Source organism: Hyperolius riggenbachi, chromosome 1, assembly GCF_040937935.1.
Source record: "Hyperolius riggenbachi isolate aHypRig1 chromosome 1, aHypRig1.pri, whole genome shotgun sequence".
In the NCBI taxonomy this organism is placed as follows: Eukaryota; Metazoa; Chordata; class Amphibia; order Anura; family Hyperoliidae; genus Hyperolius; species Hyperolius riggenbachi.
Window position 1 is genome coordinate 59,487,923 of NC_090646.1, and position 23,721 is coordinate 59,511,643.

Here is a 23,721-nt window from a genome sequence, read left to right on the forward strand (position 1 = left end):
AAATAAAAGATAGCAACTGATTTGCATTTCATTGAGTGAAATAAGTTTTTGAACTTCCTGAGCATGCCAGAATGAATGCTCAGTCGGGGATCCACTTACCTGGGGCTTCCTCCAGCCTGTGGCAGCCGTCCTGTGCCCTAATCGGAGCTCCGGTGGCTCCCGGTCTTCTCCGCTGGTTCAGCCGACCTCGTCAGTTCGCATTCCGGGTCAGCTTCTTCTGCGCTCCACGGCGCGGGGCACGTGGTCCCTCCGACGTCATCAGGACGGTACTGCGCAGGCGCAGAACTACTGCTCCTGCGCAGTAACATCCTGATGACGTCGGGGAGACCACGTGACCCGTGCGGTGGAGCGCAGAAGAAGCCGACCCGGAACCCGACCTGGCAAGGTCAGCTGAACCAGCGTAGAAGACCGGGAGCCACCGGAGCTGTGGTGAGGGCACAGGACAGCTGCTACGGGCTGGAGGAAGCCCCAGGTAAGTGGATTTTTTTTGGACAATACCTTTAAGTCTGAGGGGAAATGGAGAAGGAAGAAAAAAAAAAAAAAAGACAACCCAGCATGCCCTACAACTTCTCTTTTGTGTACCAAATATTGTGTGTACCAAATATTGTGTGTACCAAATAAGAGTCAGGTAAACTGGGGAATGATCATTTATCAACAAGAAAATAGTGATTTTAACTTTTGGATTGCCTGGTTAGCATCATTATTACTGGTTTAACAGATAAAAATAAAGAATTGATTTTTGATTTTATGCCCGACAGCTACACTATACATGGCAAGCTTGTGAAGCAGCAGGCCACATGTGACACTGACGGCTGGGCAGAGAATGGTCTAGCAGATGATACAGTCATGTGGTCAGAGAGGGACTGTATTCTCCCGCTGTGAGGTCAGTGGCTGCTGTTGGGCAGGGATGAGGTGTTGTCGGTATAGGAAAGCGCACAGCACGAGCCGCCTCAGTAATGAGAGGTGAGGTCGCCGTACACATTGTCTAGCTGCTTCTACACAAGCTGTGCTATTCACAGGAGGAAGCTGCCATCTATTGTGTGCAATAGGAGGTTCCATAGACACCAGACCTCCTGCCGCTAGTCAGCAGTCTCTGAGGGACTCACACAGACAGCTCTGCAGGAGGTCACCAGACAGCACAACGCAAGGCCAACAGCGTCTGCAGATCTTATAAACCGAGTCTCTTCCCCGAGTGCTGACACCGCGGCTGCCTCCAGTCGCCTTTGTTATTCCAGGGGTGTTCCGAAAAGTTAATATTCTAATCTGTTTACAGACAACGGACACTTCAGAGCAAACCTTCTTTAGCAATACGTTAAAGAGGAACTCCAGTGAAAATAATGTTATTAAAAAAAGTGCTTAATTTTTACAATTATGTATAAATGATTTAGTCAGGGTTTGCCCATTGTAAAATCTTTTAAATCCCTGATTTATATTCTGACATTTATTACATGGTGACTTTTTACTGCTGGCAAGTGATGTAGCTGCTGCATGCTGTTTTGGCAGTTGGAAACAGCTGTAAACAACTATTTCCCACAATGCAACAAGGTTCACAGACAGGAAACTGCCAGAAGTACCTCAGTACTCAGAGCTTCTTGTGGGAGGGTGTGACGCCGGGCGACGCCCAGTCGTCCGAGGATTCGCGGCCGATTGTCCGATCGCAACCGTGATCGGAAAACTGACATTCTTTATTTTTAAAATAGAAGTTTTTCCTTCCTGCCTTCCCCCCCTTTTGCCATGAGGGCTGAATGGGCCTGCGTTAGCATATGGCTAAAGCAACCTGGTTTAGCAAGAAATCCTGTTAAGGCTCCCGGAAAAGCTCTGGTGACACTAATGTGCTAATTGGGCAGAGCTGAAATACCAACAGAGTCTATTCAACAGGGGAAGCTAGCACAGCATGAGGTCTATTGACACCTACATTCCTCCCAGTCTTGACGGCACCGACTAGACTGAGTATGGAATGCATGGTGTTGATAACTTTGTCACATTTTGCAAATACCATCCATGGGAGGAATATGAAAATTACATAATTTTGTTTCCCTAAATCTGTAGAATATGGTGATACTAGACATAGCCAGGTAACCCGAGCAGGGGCTGAGATATGAATAATGGGGTCCCCGTGCGCCCCAAATATTGCAAGTTTGATGTCCTATGAACGTGTATTCTCAGCCCAATCTGAATATGAAATCGGTTTGCATGTGCGACAAAACCCCGGCGGGGTATGAAATTGGACATATTTTGTGGATGGTTGGAAGTTCCTCCCCTGAGAACTCACTGCCTGACACGCCCCTGGGCTGAGCTTGAGACTCCGCCCAGAAATGTCAGTGCTCAAAACTGATTGCATGAGGACCCCCAGCCAATTCCCCCACTTTCCATCATACCGAAAAGACTGCCACTGCTTGGGGAAATAGCAGTGGCCATCTTGCAGGCGGAGCAACGGCCATGTGGTTCGGCCATATTGCGAACTAACTGCAACAAAGGAACTTTGTCTTTTCCCGAACGGACTTTCCACAGAATCATAAGTATTCGTTCTTTTTATCCCTTTTTCTTTTATGTACTGTGTTATCACTGTCTCTCATCGTTTAATTGTTCACGATTGTCTGTATATATTAATTATTTATATTGTAACAAATAAAGGCTTTTTAAAAGGTCTTTACCTCTCAGTAAAACCTTCTATTCAGTATACACAGACGAGACCTAAACTTCCGAAGGGACGCTACTGTTTTGATAGATAGATAGGAATTGCACAGTTTTAACCGGTTGTTTGTTTCACAGGTCTATAGCCAGTTAGCAGTTTTCTCTGGGCTGATAGAAAACAGAGATGGTGGCAAATCTACCCCTGGGTTGGAGTAAAAGTGTATTTTCGTAACCTCACCGGCTCCCTACTGCGTCGTGACGCTCAAACTCCGCCAATTCTACGCAGATTGCGTCCATAGCTCTCAATCTGTGTGCTAGAATCGGATCGGACGGTTTTGCGTGTTCACGGCCAGTGGGGCTCTTGTGACAGTGGTCGGCAGCGTTTGGGATCTGTGTGTGCTGATAGTATCTCAGGTAGGGCTATCGAATTAGCCCTATCGAGAAACGAACTAATTCGTTGGTAGTGACTGAGTGCAATATATTTTTCATATATACAGAGAGACTGTGTAACCAGTACCCCTCCCCTAAGTTTTCTTTTATTTGGCATGGAAATGTCCGGGAATTACAAGGTCATGGTCCTATCCGACCTGCAGAGTCTGTGCGAGGCGAGAGGCATGGACATCCGCGGCAAGAAACAGCAGGACCTGATAACGGACTTGTACCGATGGGATAGCCAGAATCTGCGGACGCTGGAGGTGTCCACTGTGGAGGACACCGGCTCATCTAACGCAAGTCGAGGGGAACCAGAGACTGAAGATCCTGTGCGTACCGAGGTTGAGCAACCCGCGGGCAATGCGGCAACAGATACGCAGGAGGCTGTCAGTGTGATCCCCGACCCCAGAACCCCTGAAAGTACTCGCCTGGAACCGGACAGTACTGGACTGTCCAGTTATGTTGATCCAGTAATGCAGCAGGCATTGCAAAAGCTGATGGAAACTGATGTGGACAAGTACCTGCAGTACATGGCGGAGCAAAAGCGAGAGGAACGCCAATCTGCAGAGGCGCGGGAGAGACGACAGCATGAGCTGAACATGGCGAAAGTGCAGCAAGCCAGCCGGAGTTCAACGCCCAGCCTCCCTGCTGAAGGGACTGCCGCTCCAGTAAGTGCAAAATTTAAATTTGCTATTATCGAAAAGGACACTGACATTGACTTGTTTTTGAGGTCTTTTGAAAAGGCCTGCCGTCAGTATCGTCTGTCCCAAGACCAGTGGGCCAGACATCTGACACCCTTGCTGCGCTACAAAGCGCTTGATGCTTTCTCAGAGCTGCCTGTGGAAAAGGACAATGATTATACCGCTATAAAGGAGGCTATAATCACTAAGTACCAGCTGACGCCAGAAGCCCCTGACCGATGCCACTAGCAAGAAGCACCCCAAGGTTGTTAGCTGGACCCCCGCTTGCGAGAATGCCTTCCAGGCCTTGAAGCAGGCCCTCGCAAGCGCCCCTGTGCTTCAGGCCCCAGACTTCAGTCGTCGGTTTGTGGTGCAAACCGATGCCTCTGACTACGGTCTCGGCGCAATCCTCAGCCAGGTGGATGGAAAGGGGGATGAACACCCTATCCTCTACCTGAGCCGGAAGCTCCTGCCCCGAGAGGTAGCCTACTCCACAACTGAAAAGGAGTGCCTGGCGATCGTGTGGGCCCTACAGAAACTGCAGTCGTATCTGTACGGCCGCTCCTTCACGATCGTCACTGATCACAATCCCCTGAGTTGGCTAAACCGTACTGCTGGAACCAACGGCAAGCTCCTACGGTGGAGCCTGTCATTGCAGCAGTACGACTTTACGATCCAACACAAAGCAGGCAGCCGACACCAAAACGCTGATGGGCTGTCGCGGTGTCAGGGGGAACCCGACCCAACAGCGCCAATAGCTGCTACGGAAGGCGTCCTGTTGACACCTCCCTGAGCAGAGCTCGGGAAGGGGGAGGTGTGACGCCGGGCGACGCCCAGTCGTCCGAGGATTCGCGGCCGATTGTCCGATCGCAACCGTGATCGGAAAACTGACATTCTTTATTTTTAAAATAGAAGTTTTTCCTTCCTGCCTTCCCCCCCTTTTGCCATGAGGGCTGAATGGGCCTGCGTTAGCATATGGCTAAAGCAACCTGGTTTAGCAAGAAATCCTGTTAAGGCTCCCGGAAAAGCTCTGGTGACACTAATGTGCTAATTGGGCAGAGCTGAAATACCAACAGAGTCTATTCAACAGGGGAAGCTAGCACAGCATGAGGTCTATTGACACCTACATTCCTCCCAGTCTTGACGGCACCGACTAGACTGAGTATGGAATGCATGGTGTTGATAACTTTGTCACATTTTGCAAATACCATCCATGGGAGGAATATGAAAATTACATAATTTTGTTTCCCTAAATCTGTAGAATATGGTGATACTAGACATAGCCAGGTAACCCGAGCAGGGGCTGAGATATGAATAATGGGGTCCCCGTGCGCCCCAAATATTGCAAGTTTGATGTCCTATGAACGTGTATTCTCAGCCCAATCTGAATATGAAATCGGTTTGCATGTGCGACAAAACCCCGGCGGGGTATGAAATTGGACATATTTTGTGGATGGTTGGAAGTTCCTCCCCTGAGAACTCACTGCCTGACACGCCCCTGGGCTGAGCTTGAGACTCCGCCCAGAAATGTCAGTGCTCAAAACTGATTGCATGAGGACCCCCAGCCAATTCCCCCACTTTCCATCATACCGAAAAGACTGCCACTGCTTGGGGAAATAGCAGTGGCCATCTTGCAGGCGGAGCAACGGCCATGTGGTTCGGCCATATTGCGAACTAACTGCAACAAAGGAACTTTGTCTTTTCCCGAACGGACTTTCCACAGAATCATAAGTATTCGTTCTTTTTATCCCTTTTTCTTTTATGTACTGTGTTATCACTGTCTCTCATCGTTTAATTGTTCACGATTGTCTGTATATATTAATTATTTATATTGTAACAAATAAAGGCTTTTTAAAAGGTCTTTACCTCTCAGTAAAACCTTCTATTCAGTATACACAGACGAGACCTAAACTTCCGAAGGGACGCTACTGTTTTGATAGATAGATAGGAATTGCACAGTTTTAACCGGTTGTTTGTTTCACAGGTCTATAGCCAGTTAGCAGTTTTCTCTGGGCTGATAGAAAACAGAGATGGTGGCAAATCTACCCCTGGGTTGGAGTAAAAGTGTATTTTCGTAACCTCACCGGCTCCCTACTGCGTCGTGACGCTCAAACTCCGCCAATTCTACGCAGATTGCGTCCATAGCTCTCAATCTGTGTGCTAGAATCGGATCGGACGGTTTTGCGTGTTCACGGCCAGTGGGGCTCTTGTGACAGAGGGGTTTCACCACAATATCAGTCATACAGCGCCCCCGATGGTCAGTTTGTGAAAAGGAATAGATTTCTCATGTAAAAGGGGATATCAGCTACTGATTGGGATTAAGTTCAATTCTTGGTCGGAGTTTTTCTTTAAAGGAGGAACTGTAGTGAAAATAACATCATGAATCAAATTGCTTATGGTTTTACAATATTCATCAATAATTTATTTACTCAGTGTTTGCTCATTGTAAAACCTTTCCTGTCCCTGATTTACATTCTGAAATGTATCATAATGCAATGAGGTTCACAGACAGGAAACAGTCAGGACCATGGTCATGACATCACACTGTGGGAGGGACAATATCAGCCATATAGACCCCGTAATGATGTATTCGAGGAAAGGTAAAGATTTTTAGTGGGAAAGGGGTATCAGCTATTGATTGGGATAAAGTTCAATCTTTGGTCTAAGTTCCTCTTTAAATAAAATGTGACCAATTCCATCTTGAAGTACTGTATCTGGAAATGGATAGGGAAAAAGTAGAGGTTGTAAGAGTGACCATACATCAGGTGATTTTGCGGGCCGGTCATCCACTAGATTCGATAAATGTATTCTATTGAAGGAAAAAAATCTATATTTTTAACGATTTCAGGTCAAAAAGATTGATCAAACACCTTGGAAAATCTCTGTCACAAGAGCTCGGGTGCATGGTGGAAACGGCATGCAATGTCGAGATAAGCGCCCCCCCATGCGAGGTTTTAAAATATCACATGACCACGGGCCCAATTCCTAGCCTCCTTCGCCATCACCACAATAGACTGTACCATGTGGCACCAGGCGTGTGTGATGTCACACATACACCTGTTGTCACGTAGTACAGGAGCTTGCGGTATAGGTGTACACGGCAGTAGTGGTGGATTAGCCAGAAATGCCACTGGATTAAATACTTACCCGATCTGACGCCTCTGAGTCACATGGTGAAGTTCTGCCTGCGCCCCCCCCCCCCCCCTTCCTCAGCAGTGCAGTTGTGGCCATGTTTCTAAAGACAGTTGAAGCTCTTCAGAAGCCTCCACCTGTGTATCCGCGATCCGTCCACAGCTTGGCAGCCACCAATAAGGCAGTGACTGCCAAGCTCCATCATTAAGACAGAGCCTCTCATGACAAGCTCTGTCAGTTATAGCTTAGGTACTCCTTAATAATAGATTGCACTGAGTGATATCACTGATGTCACTTGGAGGGTAATGCGCCATACGGGTGCCCTGCATCCAGTCTGATGCCAGCATCACCGAGGCCTCAGGCTGGGAGCACAGCATGCCATCTGATCCGTGCCCGTCTTCTCCTGCCAAGAGCCCAAGCTGAGTGACACTGCCAGTCAGGGCTCTTCAATTATTAATAAGACTGAGCTTAGTCATTAGTGGCTCGCCATTGTAAGTGTCTTATTCCTATTAATACCAGTATTGCACTGGCACCGCCCGCTGGGATAGTTCCCAACATGCCAATCACATTATTGACCAATAAATTAGCCAAATTCAAAAATTTTAAGAAAAATGGATAATGCTGAAGCAACAGGTTTTGTTTTTTTTGTTATAGTTCAATCAGGGCCGGATTTACTACAAGGCACTGCAGGCACGTGCCTACAGGCGTTTGGTGACGGAATGGCGGCTCACTCTCCTTCCCAAGTGCAAAGTTCTGATGAGAGTGTAGATGAGAGGTTACTCACCCAGCTTTCAGCATTTCACTGACGAGATCTCCCTTCAGTTGGGGGCACCTCTAGCTACTTAAAGGGACTCTGAGCAGTAAAAATAAACAAAATTGGTACTTACCTGGGGTTTTTTTTACAGCCCACCGTAGGTCTGGAGGTCTACCGGCGCCCTCCTGGCTCCTCTCCCGGTCCCATTGCAGAATACAGCACCAGCGACACCCGGCCCAAGTGTCGAGGTGACACTTCCTTATCGGTGACGCTACGAGTCATCACAATTTTGTTTATTTTCACTGCTCAGGGTCCCTTTAATACTGAGGGTACCTCTGGCTACTTCATGCTAAGGGGGCACCTGTAGCTACGTATGACAGGCAAGGGAAGTAAGGGAGAAGTGACAGCTAGGCCAGCCAGCACACTTGTGGTGCGGTTCGGGGGGGGTCTGTAGGGTCATGGAAGGCGAGGTGTAAGGAGGTGCCAGTACATCTGTGCCTATAGGCTCCTGTGAGGTAAACCGCGGCCTGGGTTCAATTAAAGTGATCACATCAGACAGATAAATCAATAGATGTATGTGTAGAGACAGACCGGGTCACAAAACAGCCAGGGGGAAATTGTAGTTAAAATTATATAATGAATATTGCTATTTTTTTTCAATATGCATCTATAAATGAATTTAGTCAGCGTTTGTCCATTGTAAAAGGTTTCCTCTCCCTGATTTACATTCTGAAATGCGTCACAAGTGGCAACATTGTTAAGTCCTGTCAGGTGATCTCTGGGGAAGGTTTGTTTCTGAGAATTTCGAAGCCAGTGAAAACAATGCATGGTCTCCCAGAATGCTCTGGGAGGAGAATTCCACATAGATAAATAGGCTGGGTTGAGCATCACTGGGATGCGTGGCTACATACTAATATACAGCAATATATAGATATAGGAAGCGTTTTTGATGTTGAAAACAGGATATCATATACTTGCGTATAGGGTTGCAACGGTATGAGATTCCACGGCATGATAACCAAAACAAAAAAAAAAAAATAATATACCACGGTATGACGGTATTATACAATTATTTGGGCCCGGGGCCCCCCTCTGTAGCCAGTAGTAGGTGGCCGCAGCATAGGTAGCCAGGGATAGGTGTAGCCAGTAGTAGGTGCTCGCAGCATAGGTAGTCAGGGATAGGTGTAGCCAGGAGTAGGTGGCCGCAGCATAGGTAGCCAGGGATAGGTGTAGCCAGTAGTAGGCGCTCGCAGCATAGGTAGCCAGGGATAGGTGTAGCCAGTAGTAGGTGGCCGCAGCATAGGTAGCCAGGGATAGGTGTAGCCAGTAGTAGGTGCTCGCAGCATAGGTAGCCAGGGATAGGTGTAGCCAGTAGTAGGTGCTCACAGCATAGGTAGCCAGGGATAGGTGTAGCCAGTAGTAGGTGCTCGCAGCATAGGTAGCCAGGGATAGGTGTAGCCAGTAGTAGGTGCTCGCAGCATAGGTAGCCAGGGATAGGTGTAGCCAGTAGTAGGTGGCCGCAGCATAGGCAGCCAGGGATAGGTGTAGCCAGTGGTAGGTGGCGCAGCATAGGTAGCCAGGGATAGGTGTAGCCAGTAGTAGGTGCTCACAGCATAGGTAGCCAGGGATAGGTGTAGCCAGTAGTAGGTGCTCACAGCATAGGTAGCCAGGGATAGGTGTAGCCAGTAGTAGGTGCTCGCAGCAAAGGTAGCAAGGGATAGGTGTAGCCAGTAGTAGGTGCTCGCAGCATAGGTAGCCAGGGATAGGTGTAGCCAGTAGTAGGTGCTCGCAGCAAAGGTAGCAAGGGATAGGTGTAGCCAGTAGTAGGTGCTCGCAGCATAGGTAGCCAGGGATAGGTGTAGCCAGTAGTAGGTGCTCGCAGCAAAGGTAGCCAGGGATAGGTGTAGCCAGTAGTAGGTGCTCGCAGCAAAGGTAGCCAGGGATAGGTGTAGCCAGTAGTAGGTGGCCGCAGCATAGGTAGCCAGGGATAGGTGTAGCCAGTAGTAGGTGCTCGCAGCATAGGTAGCCAGGGATAGGTGTAGCCAGGAGTAGGTGGCTGCAGCATAGGTAGCCAGGGATAGGTGTAGCCAGGAGTAGGTGCTCGCAGCATAGGTAGCCAGGGATAAGTGTAGCCAGGAGTAGGTGCTCGCAGCATAGGTAGCCAGGGATAGGTGTAGCCAGTAGTAGGTGCTCGCAGCAAAGGTAGCAAGGGATAGGTGTAGCCAGTAGTAAGTGGCCGCAGCATAGGCAGCCAGGGATAGGTGTAGCCAGTAGTAAGTGGCCGCAGCATAGGCAGCCAGGGATAGGTGTAGCCAGTGGTAGGTGGCGCAGCATAGGTAGCCAGGGATAGGTGTAGCCAGTGGTAGGTGGCGCAGCATAGGTAGCCAGGGATAGGTGTAGCCAGTAGTAGGTGCTCGCAGCATAGGTAGCCAGGGATAGATGTAGCCAGTAGTAGGTGGCCTCAGCATAGGTAGCCAGGGATAGGTGTAGCCAGTAGTAAGTGGCCTCAGCATAGGTAGCCAGGGATAGGTGTAGCCAGTAGTAGGTGCTCTCAGCATAGGTAGCCAGGGATAGGTGTAGCCAGTAGTAGGTGCTCGCAGCATAGATAGCCAGGGATAGGTGTAGCCAGGAGTAGGTGCTCGCAGCATAGGTAGCCAGGGATAGGTGTAGCCAGGAGTAGGTGCTCGCAGCATAGGTAGCCAGGGATAGGTGTAGTGAGGAGTAGGTGCTCGCAGCATAGGTAGCCAGGGATAGGTGTAGCCAGGAGTAGGTGCTCGCAGCATAGATAGCCAGGGATAGGTGTAGTGAGGAGTAGGTGCTCGCAGCATAGGTAGCCAGGGATAGGTGTAGCCAGGAGTAGGTGCTCGCAGCATAGATAGCCAGGGATAAGTGTAGCCAGGAGTAGATGCTCGCAGCATAGGTAGCCAGGGATAGGTGTAGTGAGGAGTAGGTGCTCGCAGCATAGGTAGCCAGGGATAGGTGTAGCCAGGATTAGGTGCTCGCAGCACAGAGAGCCGGGAAGGAGGGAGAGAGAGGACACAGCAGGAGGGATAAATATGCACTTGCCAGCAGCAAAGTCCTTCACGATGTAATGGCTTCATTCTACTTCCTGTTCTTGCATCTCCTTGTAATAGCACCCAGGGGGCGCTGTTTCAGGGAAATGTGATACAAGAACAGGAAGAACAATGAAGCCAGTGCATCGTTCAGGACGGAGCTGGCTGCCCGCAAGTGAGTATTTGTACCCCTCCTGCTGTTCGTGCGCTCAGCGCGTCGCATCCAGCCTCTACGTCGCCCCACCCCCTCCTAAAACGGAGATAGTGCATGGTATGATTACCATACACAATCAAACAGCAGTATATCGTCATACTGGTATACAGCGGCAACCCTACTTGCGTATAAGCCTAATTTTTTTAGCACAAAAAAAATGTGCTGAAAAGTTACCCCCCTTGGCTTATATGCGAGTCAGTGGAGCAGAACGGATGGTGGAGCAGAATGTTACTGGCAGAGGAGCGTAAGGATTGTGCTATAGATATCCTGCTTTTGCCTCAGGCACCTGCCAAGGATGCCCTGGATAATCCTACTCTGCTCTCCTCACTCCACTCGCTCCACATACTCATTCCTTGAAAAGTTTACTTTTGGCTGACGGTAAATTTTCAGACAGAAAAGGCTGGCTTCTCATGAGATTCCCAGGTTCCCATGAGTGAATTGAAAGGAAGGGGGGGGGGGGGGGAGGAGGAGGAGGAGGAAGTGGGAGGGCGATAGGAGAGAGCATTACAGCAAGACCGCCTCTTCCTGTCTCAAAATTTTAGACTTCAGCTGAAAGTCACATTTTTCAAGGATTGATTATAGGGACCTGGGGGAAACGGGGAGAACAACGGACAACATGCAGAAGTATGTGGATCAGTATGAACTCTGTGCTTAGCTTAGGTAGCTTTGAAGCTGGATTGTCAGCCGTAAAATAAAATTCCTATTATACACCAATGTTCTCCCCAGAAATTTTTTCCAGCAGGGTGGCATGAAATAGTAGCCGGGTGAGGCGAGATGAGACTCTAGGGACGGTGCTTCTGTGAGCAGAGAATAGCAGAAAAAGGTGAGCAGATGATAGCCGGGTGCTCTCCAGAACTAGCTGGGTGGAGCACCCAGCTAAAAGAGCCTGGGGAGAACACTGCCCACTGTGCTGTGTTTAATGAGTAGTCAACATCCTGACCCTGCATTACAATATAATCATAAATGTTTCTGCTGTAATGAATCTTATCTTGGTCAGCCTGGCTCTATTCTGGTTCATTACCGGGGAAAGGGAAGCTAAAAAAAAAAAAAAAAAAGCCTCATCTCCCTTTCTCCCCCCTCCCACATTCTGCTCCTTGCCGATTGGTTGAGAGCAGTTCAATGTGACCGGAGCCTGAGAAGGGAAATACACCACACCCCTCTGCAGGAGCTGCTGAAATCCGATCTATGTTCCACTCACATATGTTTACAAAGCAAACTAGATATGACAGTGCAGTTCTGCATACACCATTTCAAGCAGGGGAGAAAAAAAAAGTGTAAGGGAGGAAATTACATTTGCATTGGCTTCAGTGAACAGCAGTAAAGATGGAAAATGCCTGAAGCAGTTGTACAGTACAATATATATATATGTAATGTAAGTAGAATAAGTATTTATCTACTTATATGTGTGTTTTTTTCCTGGGATAGTATGGCTGCCCCTGCTGCTTTAAAAGGTGAACAATTCTAGCAGCCCCCAGATCTTTTTTTTCTAGGCCAGCTTTACTTTTAATGAAGCAAACTAGAAGAGTGAAGGACAGGCGCAGAATAAATGTGATATCTGGATGTAGCAGCACAGGCTAGGCGAGGGCAGGACAGCAGGGGTGTACGAATCCCAGCCTGAAGGATATGAAGAAAGCGGAGAAGGCGTCGCGTTATCTCGGAATGCGAGGGCATGTGATTTCCATCTGCCATGCCGGTGGGATTACAGACAAGCGCTGCATTATTTATAGGGCAGAGATGTGCCAGCTGTAAACAAGAGAATGCCAGCAGTGCCCGACAATAAGCGGGCAATGACAGCGAGGTGAAGCTGATGGACGGGGACACTGGATACATCTGAGGAGATGGAGAGGAACAGCCTCACTTCTCACATCTCCACTCACTGAAACTGCAATTATTTAGGATGAGGAGGACCAATCAGAAGACACACAGGTTTTATTACAGCGTCACTTACAGTGGATCTCCGCTGTAACGAGTCAGACTGACGCTGACTATGATTGCTCCGCCCTTTATTCTCCCTAGTGCAGTAATGGCTGACTATTACATTTAGCAGCAGGGAAGAACTTGGGCAGCTCTGAAATGGAACATGCTGTGGCTGGCACTGCACAACTCCTCTCTTCAGTTACAATCGTAACTTAGCCTCGACTAAGGGAACCATGTGTGGCACAGAAATGATTGCCAGTTTTACGATCGATTATGTGTATCCTATACAATAATATCCCTGTGTCGCTGCGTCCACCTTTGTCCCTGTATCTGTGTTTTTGTGCTACTGCGAGTTTGCGCAGCACGGACAGCCGTTGAGACAGGAGGACGGGGCCAGGGAGCCAGGCGGATGGGCGCATGCGCACTGACATAAAGCAGCGGGACAGAGACCTAGAGCCAGTTTTTAAATGGGCTTAGGTCAGCTACTATATGATAATCCTATATAATAAAACACCAGTGTCCCTGCGTACACTATCCCTGTGTCCGTGTTGAAAACCATCTGCGCAGTTCAGCCGCTTTTAACAGCTCTGCGTGCGCCCCTGTGGTTGCTAGGGCAAAACTGTCAGCTCTGCGCGGCAAGGAGTGTGGGAGTTGCGGCCAGAGCCTAGCTCCCATTTTTAAATGGGCCTTAGGCCTAGTGGAGCAATAAAAGGTTCCTGTTTAAAGTGAACCAGAGATGAAGCACCCTCATGTATTTTACCATATATATCAGTGGGAACATTAGAGAAAACACCTACCCTGCTCTCTGTTTCATTATTTACTGTTCAGATTGCTTCTTATCAGCCCAGATAAAATCCCCGACTGAGCATTCAGTCTGGCTTTGCTATGACTCAGCTATAATGATTCCCGAGCAGAGCCACAAGGGGGCAGGCTTGGGCTTGAAAAGACAGCACAGAAGACAGACTCAGCTATAAAGATTCCTGAACAAAGCCAGACAATGCTCAGTCGGGTATTTTATCTGGGGTGATAAGAAGCAATCTGAACAGTGGAGAATGAAGCAGAGAGCAGGGTAGGTGTTTTCTCTAATGTTCCCACGGATATATATGGTAAAATACATGAGTGCGATTCGTCTCGGTTTCACTTTAAGTGATGTGCAGACCTTCTGTGAATACTTGGATGAACTTTGGCTACTTGGACCTCCACCCACCACCTATGCTGGACACTGGTGTGTGATCTTTGGGATTACAGCTGTACAGACAAGTCACTGAGCTATACCAAGTGGTGTAGTGGAGTGCACTGTCTAAAGAGGAGTAATAAAATAGATTTAAAAAAAAAAAAAAAAAAAAAAAAAAAAAAAAAAAAAAAACACACATAAGGATAATGACTGATAAAGAAGTAATACAATGGTGTTGGCACGCACCTGTGGTGTTTTGGGGCCCATCTAGGTTGACGTTGACAAAGAAGCGTATGCTCTCTCCAGACACTATGGAGGAATGTACAGTATCGAACAGTTCATCTCCTCCCACCACCTCCTCCTCTTTGGGGTCGCAGCCATCGTCCGTGTCACATTTAAGGTAACCTGGAAAGGAGACATTTGTTAGACCGGATACGAAAGTCCATAAATATCACTTACAAGGTTACAGAATACAGTGACTGCAGCACACTAATCCCAGCCTCCTCGATCACCAACATGGCCACACAATGGCCAGGAATCACAAAGCTTTTTCACCTGTTCTCCTCCGTTTTCACCTTATCCATGTTACATTTTTACGCTTCCAAAAAGCAGAAATCCTATACAACACAGGGATTGTACTCCCTGTGTTGCTGCATCCAGCTGTCCCTGTTTTTTGCTACTGCACATGTGCAGTACGGACAGCTGGACGGGACCAGGGAGCAAGGCGGGCAAGCGAGGTGGGCAGGCGAGCAAGGTGGGCGAGACGGACGGGTGCGGATATCAGTCACACAGCGCCCCCTGATGGTCTGTTTGTGAAAAGGAATAGATTTCTCATGTAAAAGGGGGTATCAGCTACTGATTGGTATAAAGTTCAATTATTGGTCGGAGTTTCTCTTTAAGTCCTGATTTATAGGAAACACCCCAATCTCCACTTTCAGCGCGGCAGGCCCTCTTTGCCAATCTATAAAAGGGTGAGTGCACCATTTTAACAGCACTCATCCCTTACTGCAAGCAATCATCAGCAACAGTGGGCTAATCAAGGGACGCCAGCCATCTAAGTGGAGCATCACTTTCCTAAATACGGCCGGTTTCCAGGAAAGTGAGGCTTGTGCGGAATCATTTCATGTTGATGAGTTAATCACCACTATTAAACAAAGCTGGTCCCTCAGAGAGGAGCGTAGACACCTATCCTTGTGTCTCAATCCAAATCACGGCTAGCAGGAGATGCAGGACAAGCAGGACTACAGAGGACACTCAATTATGTGTATGAAAAGGTCAGAATTTTAAGAGGAACTATAGTCAAAATAACGTTCTAAATAAATCTGCTTTATTATTTTGTACAATAATCATTGCAAAAAAAAATTTCTCTTTCCGATTTACTTTCTGAAATTTATCAAAGAAGGAAACCTTTTTAGTACTGGTAGGTGATCTTTGTGGAATAGCAGGAAAAGGCGGCAGCGCTTCTCAAAGCAGGCTACATCTGAATAACTAGCAGCATAGATGTGCAGAGCCTAATTATAGGAAAGGAGCACAATTTGCATTCAAAACAGATGCACCAAATGAACATAATGGAGGATGTTGGCTTCCAAAAACAGTTTGCATGCAGATTGTTCCGTACTGGACCCTTTCACCGCGATGAGGCCATCCTTCATAGAATGGATTTCTGCAGAATGTTCATTTACTGAGAGTTCTAAAGCCAGTAGAAAAGATCTCTGGTCTCCCAGAATGCTCAGGATGGGGGGGGGGGGGGGAGAATTATGCATTATAAACAGCCTAGACTAAGCCTCAGTGGGAGAGTGGGTTTACATACCATTATAAAGCAATATACAGCTATAGGAAGTGTTACAGATGCTGAAACCAGGATATTTAATGTAAAAGTGGGCATCCTGCATTCTACTATGTGTCTTTACAGGGCTTCTTTAAATATATCAGCTCCAAAGAGAGAGAAAAAAGTCCTTATCAAATCATCTCACATTTGAAACCATTTAATGAGCTGTGTTGGGTCCCTTTCCTCACAAACAACTCTTCTGCTCAAACAATTCAGCCGCTGATGTCCATGGCAACCAGCGCCATCTAGTTGTGGTATAATGCAGCCAGGCGGCAGTGTAACTACACACATCTGCGCCTGACACGGTGCGATTTCCCATAATGCTCTGGGGGAAGAATTCCACATAATAACCTACGCTAAGCATCACTTAGTGGGAGGGGTTACATACCAAGATACGGCAATATATAGCTATAGGAAGTGTTTCTGATTCTAAAACCAGGATATTTAACGTTAAAGTGGGCATCCTGAATAATGTACCGTATTCTTCTACGGGTTGTTAAAGAGGAACTAGAGTGAAAATAATGTAATAAAAAGGGCTTCATTTTTACAATAATTATGTATAAATGATTTAGTCAGTGTTTGCCCATTGTAAAATCTTTCCTCTCCCCGATTTACATTCAGACATCACATGGTGACATTCTTACTGCTGGCAGGTGATATCACTGGACGTAGCTGCTGCATGCTTTTTTGGCAGTTGGAAACAGCTGTAAACAGCCATTTCCCACAATGCAATGAGGTTCACAGACAGGAAACTGCCAGGACCATGGTCCACACAGTTTCCTGTGGGAGGGGTTTCACCACAATATCAGCCATACGGACCCCCCTCCCCTGATGATCCATTTGAGAAAAGGAAGAGATTTCTCATGTAAAAGGGGGTATCAGCTACTGAATGGGATGAAGTTCAATCCTTGGTCACGGTTTCTCTTTAAGGTTTCTCTTTAAGTGAAAACAACTTAAAAGAACAACTATTAGATTTAGCCTGGCCACATTGGATGCAATCATGTCCCGTTTCTGTGACCCCGAGATACACCTTATGTATGATACTGCAGAAATGAATTGGTTCAGCAGCTATTGAATACTCCTGAGGAGAACAATACAATATCATGCGCTGAAAACTCACATTAAGAAATTAGATTTAATCAACTGGCTGATAGACCAACAGTCTCCACCAGCGAGGGCCAAAACACGCACATCATCCTGCAGAGAGCAGCTACTGGCCAGAAAGCAAAACATTGCGGCCATTGGGCAGTGTTCCCGGGGGAATGATGCGTGTGTGCAGGTTGTGCAGTGTTCCCGGGGGAATGATGCGTGTGTGCAGGTTGTGCAGTGTTCCCGGGGGAATGATACGTGTGTGCAGGCTGTGCAGTGTTCCCGGGGGAATGATGTGCGTGCAGGTTGTGCAGTGTTCCCGGGGGAATGATGCGTGTGTGCAGGTTGTGCAGTGTTCCCGGGGGAATGATGCGTGTGTGCAGGTTGTGCAGTGTTCCCGGGGGAATGATACGTGTGTGCAGGCTGTGCAGTGTTCCCGGGGGAATGATGTGTGTGCAGGTTGTGCAGTGTTCCCGGGGGAATGATGCGTGTGTGCAGGTTGTGCAGTGTTCCCGGGGGAATGATACGTGTGTGCAGGTTGTGCAGTGTTCCCGGGGGAATGATGCGTGTGTGTGCAGGTTGTGCAGTGTTCCCGGGGGAATGATGCGTGTGTGCAGGTTGTGCAGTGTTCCCGGGGTAATGATACGTGTGTGCAGGCTGTGCAGTGTTCCCGGGGGAATGATGTGTGTGCAGGTTGTGCAGTGTTCCCGGGGGAATGATGCGTGTGTGCAGGTTGTGCAGTGTTCCCGGGGGAATGATACGTGTGTGCAGGTTGTGCAGTGTTCCTGGGGGAATGATACGTGTGTGCAGGTTGTGCAGTGTTCCTGGGGGAATGATACGTGTGTGCAGGTTGTGCAATGTTCCCGGGGGAATGATGCGCGTGTGCAGGCTGTGCAGTGTTCCCGGGGGAATGATGTGTGTGCAGGTTGTGCAGTGTTCCCGGGGGAATGATGCGCGTGTGCAGGCTGTGCAGTGTTCCCGGGGGAATGATGTGTGTGCAGGTTGTGCAGTGTTCCCGGGGGAATGATGTGTGTGCAGGTTGTGCAGTGTTCCCGGGGGAATGATGTGTGTGCAGGTTGTGCAGTGTTCCCGGGGGAATGATACGTGTTTGCAGGTTGTGCAGTGTTCCCGGGGGAATGATACGTGTTTGCAGGTTGTGCAGTGTTCCCGGGGGAATGATGCGTGTGTGCAGGTTGTGCAGTGTTCCCGGGGGAATGATGCGTGTGTGCAGGTTGTGCAGTGTTCCCGGGGGAATGATGCGTGTGTGCAGGTTGTGCAGTGTTCCCGGGGGAATGATGCGTATGCGCAGGTTGTGCAGTGTTCCCGGGGGAATGATGCGTGTGCGCGCGCGCAGGTTGTGCAGTGTTCCCGGGGGAATGATGCATGTGCGCACAGGTTGTGCAGTGTTCCCAGGAGAATGATGCACGCGCACAGGTTGTGCAGTGTTCCCGGGGGAATGATGCGTGTGTGCAGGTTGTGCAGTGTTCCCGGGGGAATGATGCGTGTGTGCAGGTTGTGCAATGTTCCCGGGGGAATGATGCATGTGTGCAGGTTGTGCAGTGTTCCCAGGGGAATGATGCACGCGTGCGCAGGTTGTGCAGTGTTCCCGGGGGAATGATGCATGTGCGCGCAGGTTGTGCAGTGTTCCCGGGGGAATGATGCATGTGCGTGCAGGTTGTGCAGTGTTCCCGGGGGAATGATGCATGTGCGTGCAGGTTGTGCAGTGTTCCCGGGGGAATGATGCATGTGCGTGCAGGTTGTGCAGTGTTCCCGGGGGAATGCTGCACGCGCACAGGTTGTGCAGTGTTCCCGGGGGAATGCTGCACGCGCACAGGTTGGGCAATATTCCCGAGGGAATGATGCATGTGCGTGCAGGTTGTGCAGTGTTCCCGGGGGAATGATGCGTGTGCTATACAGAGGTGCTGACCCTCTGGATCCAATCACTGAACCAGAACCAGTTTGCAGATTAGGTGATCCAACTCCACTGGCTGCATGCTTGTTCCAGGCAGGACTCAAACCACTAAATCCAAAAACAAAAGGCAACTAGGTATTTCTAATAGCGGATAAGGATGACAGCTTTCATATTCCATTCACCACAGCATTCCTTCCCCAATATCCTGCTTGCAAACACCTCAGCATGAGAACAATAGTAATGAGAACACAAAATCTACACCAGAGACACTGGTTAAGGTCAGATCACGCAAAACAATACATTAAAATTAGCGATATTCTACTGCTGGATTCCAAAGTAAAAGATCTGTAGTGTTTGCCAATATTTTTCTCTATAGCTAAACCTAACCGTACCTCTACTGATACCTAACCCTTCGACATCCACCTGGTGGAGCCTAACACTTAGACCCTCCCTCCTGGTAGTGCCTAAACCTAAGACACCCCCCTCCCCCTGGTGGTACCTAACACACACACACCTAACACTTTAAATTTGGGCGGCGGGAGGCGCCCAAGTATCGGCAAACGGTGCAAATATCCACACCCAGAGACGCCTAATAGAATCGCAGGAGCCAGGGGTTTGCGGAGATGCAAACCCCTGCAATTTGCAGCAAAAATGGAAGATTACAGCACCCCTAGGCGCCTGATAGCAGGCACCGCCATACCCCCAAATTTCCCTTTTCTGCCACTAATTGCGGCTTTCAGTGGCTTAGTGGTTAGCGCTCTTGCCTTGCAGCGCTAGGCCCCCGGTTCAAATCCCAGCCAGGTCAACATCTGCAAGGAGTTTGTATGTTCTCCTAGTGGCTGCGTGAGTTTCCTCCAGGTACTCTGGGGTCCTCACGCATCCCAAAAACATACAGATAAGTTAATTGGCTCCCCCTCTAAATTAGCCCTAGACTGATACATACACTACACAATACATGCATAGACATATGACTATGGGAGGGATTAGACTGTGAGCCCCTCTGAGGGACAGTGAAGTGACGAGACAATATACTCTGTACAGCGCTGAGGAAGATGTTGGCGCTGTATAAATACTAAATATTAATAATTGGCGCTTGTGGTGGCGCCTTTTCTGCCATAAGGGCTCCCGAGCCTTTTTTACCCATCTGAAATTGCTGAATAGAGCCTTTTAGCAGACTGACATTTTTTTAATTTATTTTTTAATCACAAGGCTTTTTTGTTTGTTTTTAATGGCAAGGTACTTCATAAATGTGTTCACCTTGCTCACCCGACCGCTGCGTGATGCCACATTTGCGTCACTCAGTCGGCCCTCACCCACCTGCCTGCAGTGTAATGATGTGTTCTGTTGCTATGGGCGCTGAGGGCGGACAGGGCAGATGTGACATCACACGGCAGTCTGGGGGTGAGCGAGGAGGATAAACCTAATCGGCAGAGGCTTGGCAGAATTGATCTGCATCTAGTTATTATCCAGGCTGCCTGGTTTAGTTTTGCGTTTAATAGTGCTTTAAAAGGACAACTAAACAAGAGGTATATGGAGGCTGCCATATTCATTCCCTTTTAAGCAATACCAGTTACCTGACTATCCTGCTGATCCTCTGCCTCTAATACTTTCAGCCACAGCCCCTGAACAAGCATGCAGCAGATCAGGTGTTCCTGACATTGTCAGATCTGACAAGATTAGCTGCATGCTTGTTTCTGGTGTGATTCAGACACTACTGCAGCCAAATAGGTCAACAAGGCTGCCAGGCAACTGGTATTGTTTAAAAAAAAAAAATAATAATAATAATATATGGCAGCCTCCATAGCCTTCTAATTTCAGTTGTCCTTTAAACCTGGTACACACTTTTAATTATGATTGGCCAATTTTACCTCCTACATGTAGTGTGCGGGTCAACAGACCCTGCCTGGTACACACACTACTACAGCTAAATAGACCAGCAGGGTTGCCAGGCAACTGGTATTGTTTAACAGGAAATAAATATGGCAGCCTCCATATTCCTCTCACTTCAGGTGCCCTTTAAGGTCGACATGTAATCCCATTCCATAAACAAGTAATACAAACACGCTCAACGCTCTTTAAAGTGGTGTGTAGAAGATTGCATGTAACATGGAACACCTGTGACCAATCAGACTGGCAGCTTAGGGAAAAGCACCTAGCCTAGGCAAGTAGCACAGGGGAGGGCAGCAAGCGGGTCACTTACACTCGGGAACTGAGAACGGAGGGGAGTGCTTTAGAGGCACGGAGCGCAGGAAGGAGCGGCGTGGGCGGTATTCCCAGCTGCACCATCCCAGAATCAGAGCCTCTGCAGATCTGAAAAGCATTCGTTTCATATTCTTAATTACATTCCGTTGATATTGCTGCATGTTCTTATTAACCGCACAGCAATGATCAGAGGGAATTAACCTTTTCACTGAGGCCCCGGCGAGACATTGCCTAGGCACTGCGGTAATCTCCCACGCTTACAGTTACATCATCACTGTATTCCATTTCATGAGCGATGCAAAATATTTATAGCGTTCAATCCAAGGAAGACAACAAACTCACAAAGTATTCCAAAAGCATTTCTACGTAACGGCTGAAAGGCCCACACACCACCATTGAGGAGAGCATCCAATGAGGGACGAGGACACAGAGGCGCCAAAGGAGGTTGTTTTTTTTTTTAAATCTTTCTCAGCCCACCACTGTCACAGGAGGGGTAACTGTCAGGGGACCCCTGCAAAAGCCTCAGGGATCCCTGGTTGAGGAAGCCTGCAACAACAAACCAACAGGAAAGAACGCCAAACACTTTTCTGCTCAACAGCAAAATAAGGTTTGTCATCTGAGGGCCTGTTTCCACTAGGGCGAATCTGCATGCGTTTTCTGCATGCAGATTCACATAGCCAATAATAATCAATGGGCCTGTTTCCACTAGCCCAAAAATCTGCGCGGCGTGCTGTGCAAAAAAAAAAAAAACAAAAAAAAAAAAACTGCCCAGCAGAGCCTTCAGAATTCGCACACCGCAAGGCTAGTGTGCGATTCGCCTGTAATGTAACTAATAGGAAAATCGCATGCATTTTCGCCATGCAAAGTTCCATGTGAATTTGCGTACGTTTTCGCGTAAAATGAATGTAAAAGCACACAGGCACTGACATGGTTAAAATCGCATAATCACAAAAATATGCAAATTTAAACTTTTTGTGTTAAAATTCACATAAACGCGTACGAATTTGCACGCAAATTTGTTTACGCGTTTTCCACAACGGAATCGCACCGCACTAGTGGAAACGAAGCCTGAAGCAAGCCACTGGCAGCTGAAGGTGCCCTAAAGGGGTATACAAAGCCATCACCAAGGAAATCATACTCCGATAGCCTCCTACACGAACCTGAACACACAACCGTCTCCTGCACCAGAGAAATCTCCCCCAGAGCATTGTGGGAGACCAGGTATATTTTCTACTGACTTCAGAACTCTCAGTAAACTAACATTCCACAGAGATGCACCAGTCAGAGTAAAGACATCACCACCTGTGATAAATTTCAGAATGTAAATCGGGCCGAGCTGAGGAAAGATTTCACAATGGGCAAACTGACTATAGTAAATCATTTATAAATGAATACAGTGTAATCTTGTTATAATAATGAGAGTATAATAAACTACCTCTCCAGGTGTTGGCCAATCACCATTATAATCTATGGGCGTAAACCCGGATATAATAAAACTGTTCTAGTAAGCATGTTTTTGGCCCCTACGTGACGCTAACTCTGCATATAGTAAATAATGGGCGGAGCATGCGTCATGTCAGTGGGCGGAGCACGCATCATATGTCAGTGGGCAGTGCATGCGTCATGTCAGTGGGCAGTGCATGCGTCATGTGTCAGTGGGCGGAGCACGCGTCATATGTCAGTGTGACACCCATGGGTCAGCTGCTCTCTTCAGGCTGGTTGGAAGTGAGTCGATGCCTGATAACATTTGTAAGACAAGAAGAATGGCACCAGTGCTGGATATACAATACTGTACAAATAAGCAGTCTGGGGAAAATGAGGAATAATGTGAATATAAAACGAAAAACAAAACAAAACAAAAAAATAGGATGTAATGTTACCACCTTCACTTTGCAATCACCGATAACAGTATTGTCACAGTCCTCTCACGGGATTGTACGCACTTCTGGGTATATGTCCCCTTATTAGTGATGACACTCCTGGTAGCGTGTGGAGCGCAGTACAGGCTACTTTCACTTGTAGTGCAGATCAGAGCGGGCCTACTCGCTGCAAAACTAGGGACAGTGGAGAGGAGAATGCCAAGTCCCGCCCGCAGAGCAATCGGAGCCACTTGCATTACAGAGGCGAGTGGCTTATCACAATAGGCTACATTTTGAAGAGAGGCTTCACGATTGGCTCAAGTGTGAGCTGAACGTTTGGCAGGACAGGTGCTGCAAGTCCCTCCCGCTGAAGTATCGGAGCCACTCACAGGAAGCGAGTGGCTGTCTCTATTTAGTGATGGCTGCAATTTTTTAAAATCCCTGGATACTGTACTAGCAATTTGTCCAGCCTGGCTTTCAGCCCTAAGGTATACTTAACCTTGTAGCCAACCAAAGGTGCCAGTGTTTGTACTGTACCTCCAATGGGAGGACAGAGTTGGTCTTTTGCAGCAGAGAATGTACCAGGCCATGCTGGGCCATTTCTAGGACAATTTCTGATACATGAAACCGCTTTTCCTGGTCTCTGGGAGTTTACCATAATGAGGTTATACTGTATTGCATAATAATATAAGCAATTTAAATTCTTACGTTATTTTCATTGCAGTTCCTCTTTAAAGAGAAACTCCAACCTAGAATTGAACTTTATCCCAATCAGTAGCTGATACCCCCTTTTACATGAGAAATATAATGCTTTTCACAAACAGACCATAAGGGGGCGCTG

At 47.9% G+C, this 23,721-nt stretch overlaps 1 protein-coding gene across 4 annotated transcripts in view; it reads right to left on the bottom strand.

Moving 5' to 3' along the window:
* The window catches only part of SLC4A11 (solute carrier family 4 member 11), a 268,286-nt gene that overhangs the window by 129,974 nt on the left and 114,591 nt on the right, over positions 1 to 23,721 (bottom strand). For all 4 annotated transcript variants that reach the window (XM_068274632.1, XM_068274623.1, XM_068274641.1 and 1 more), the window contains exon 3: positions 14,237 to 14,395. In XM_068274632.1, coding sequence (XP_068130733.1) covers positions 14,237 to 14,395 — 159 coding nt within the window. The remainder of the gene's footprint in view (positions 1 to 14,236; positions 14,396 to 23,721) is intronic.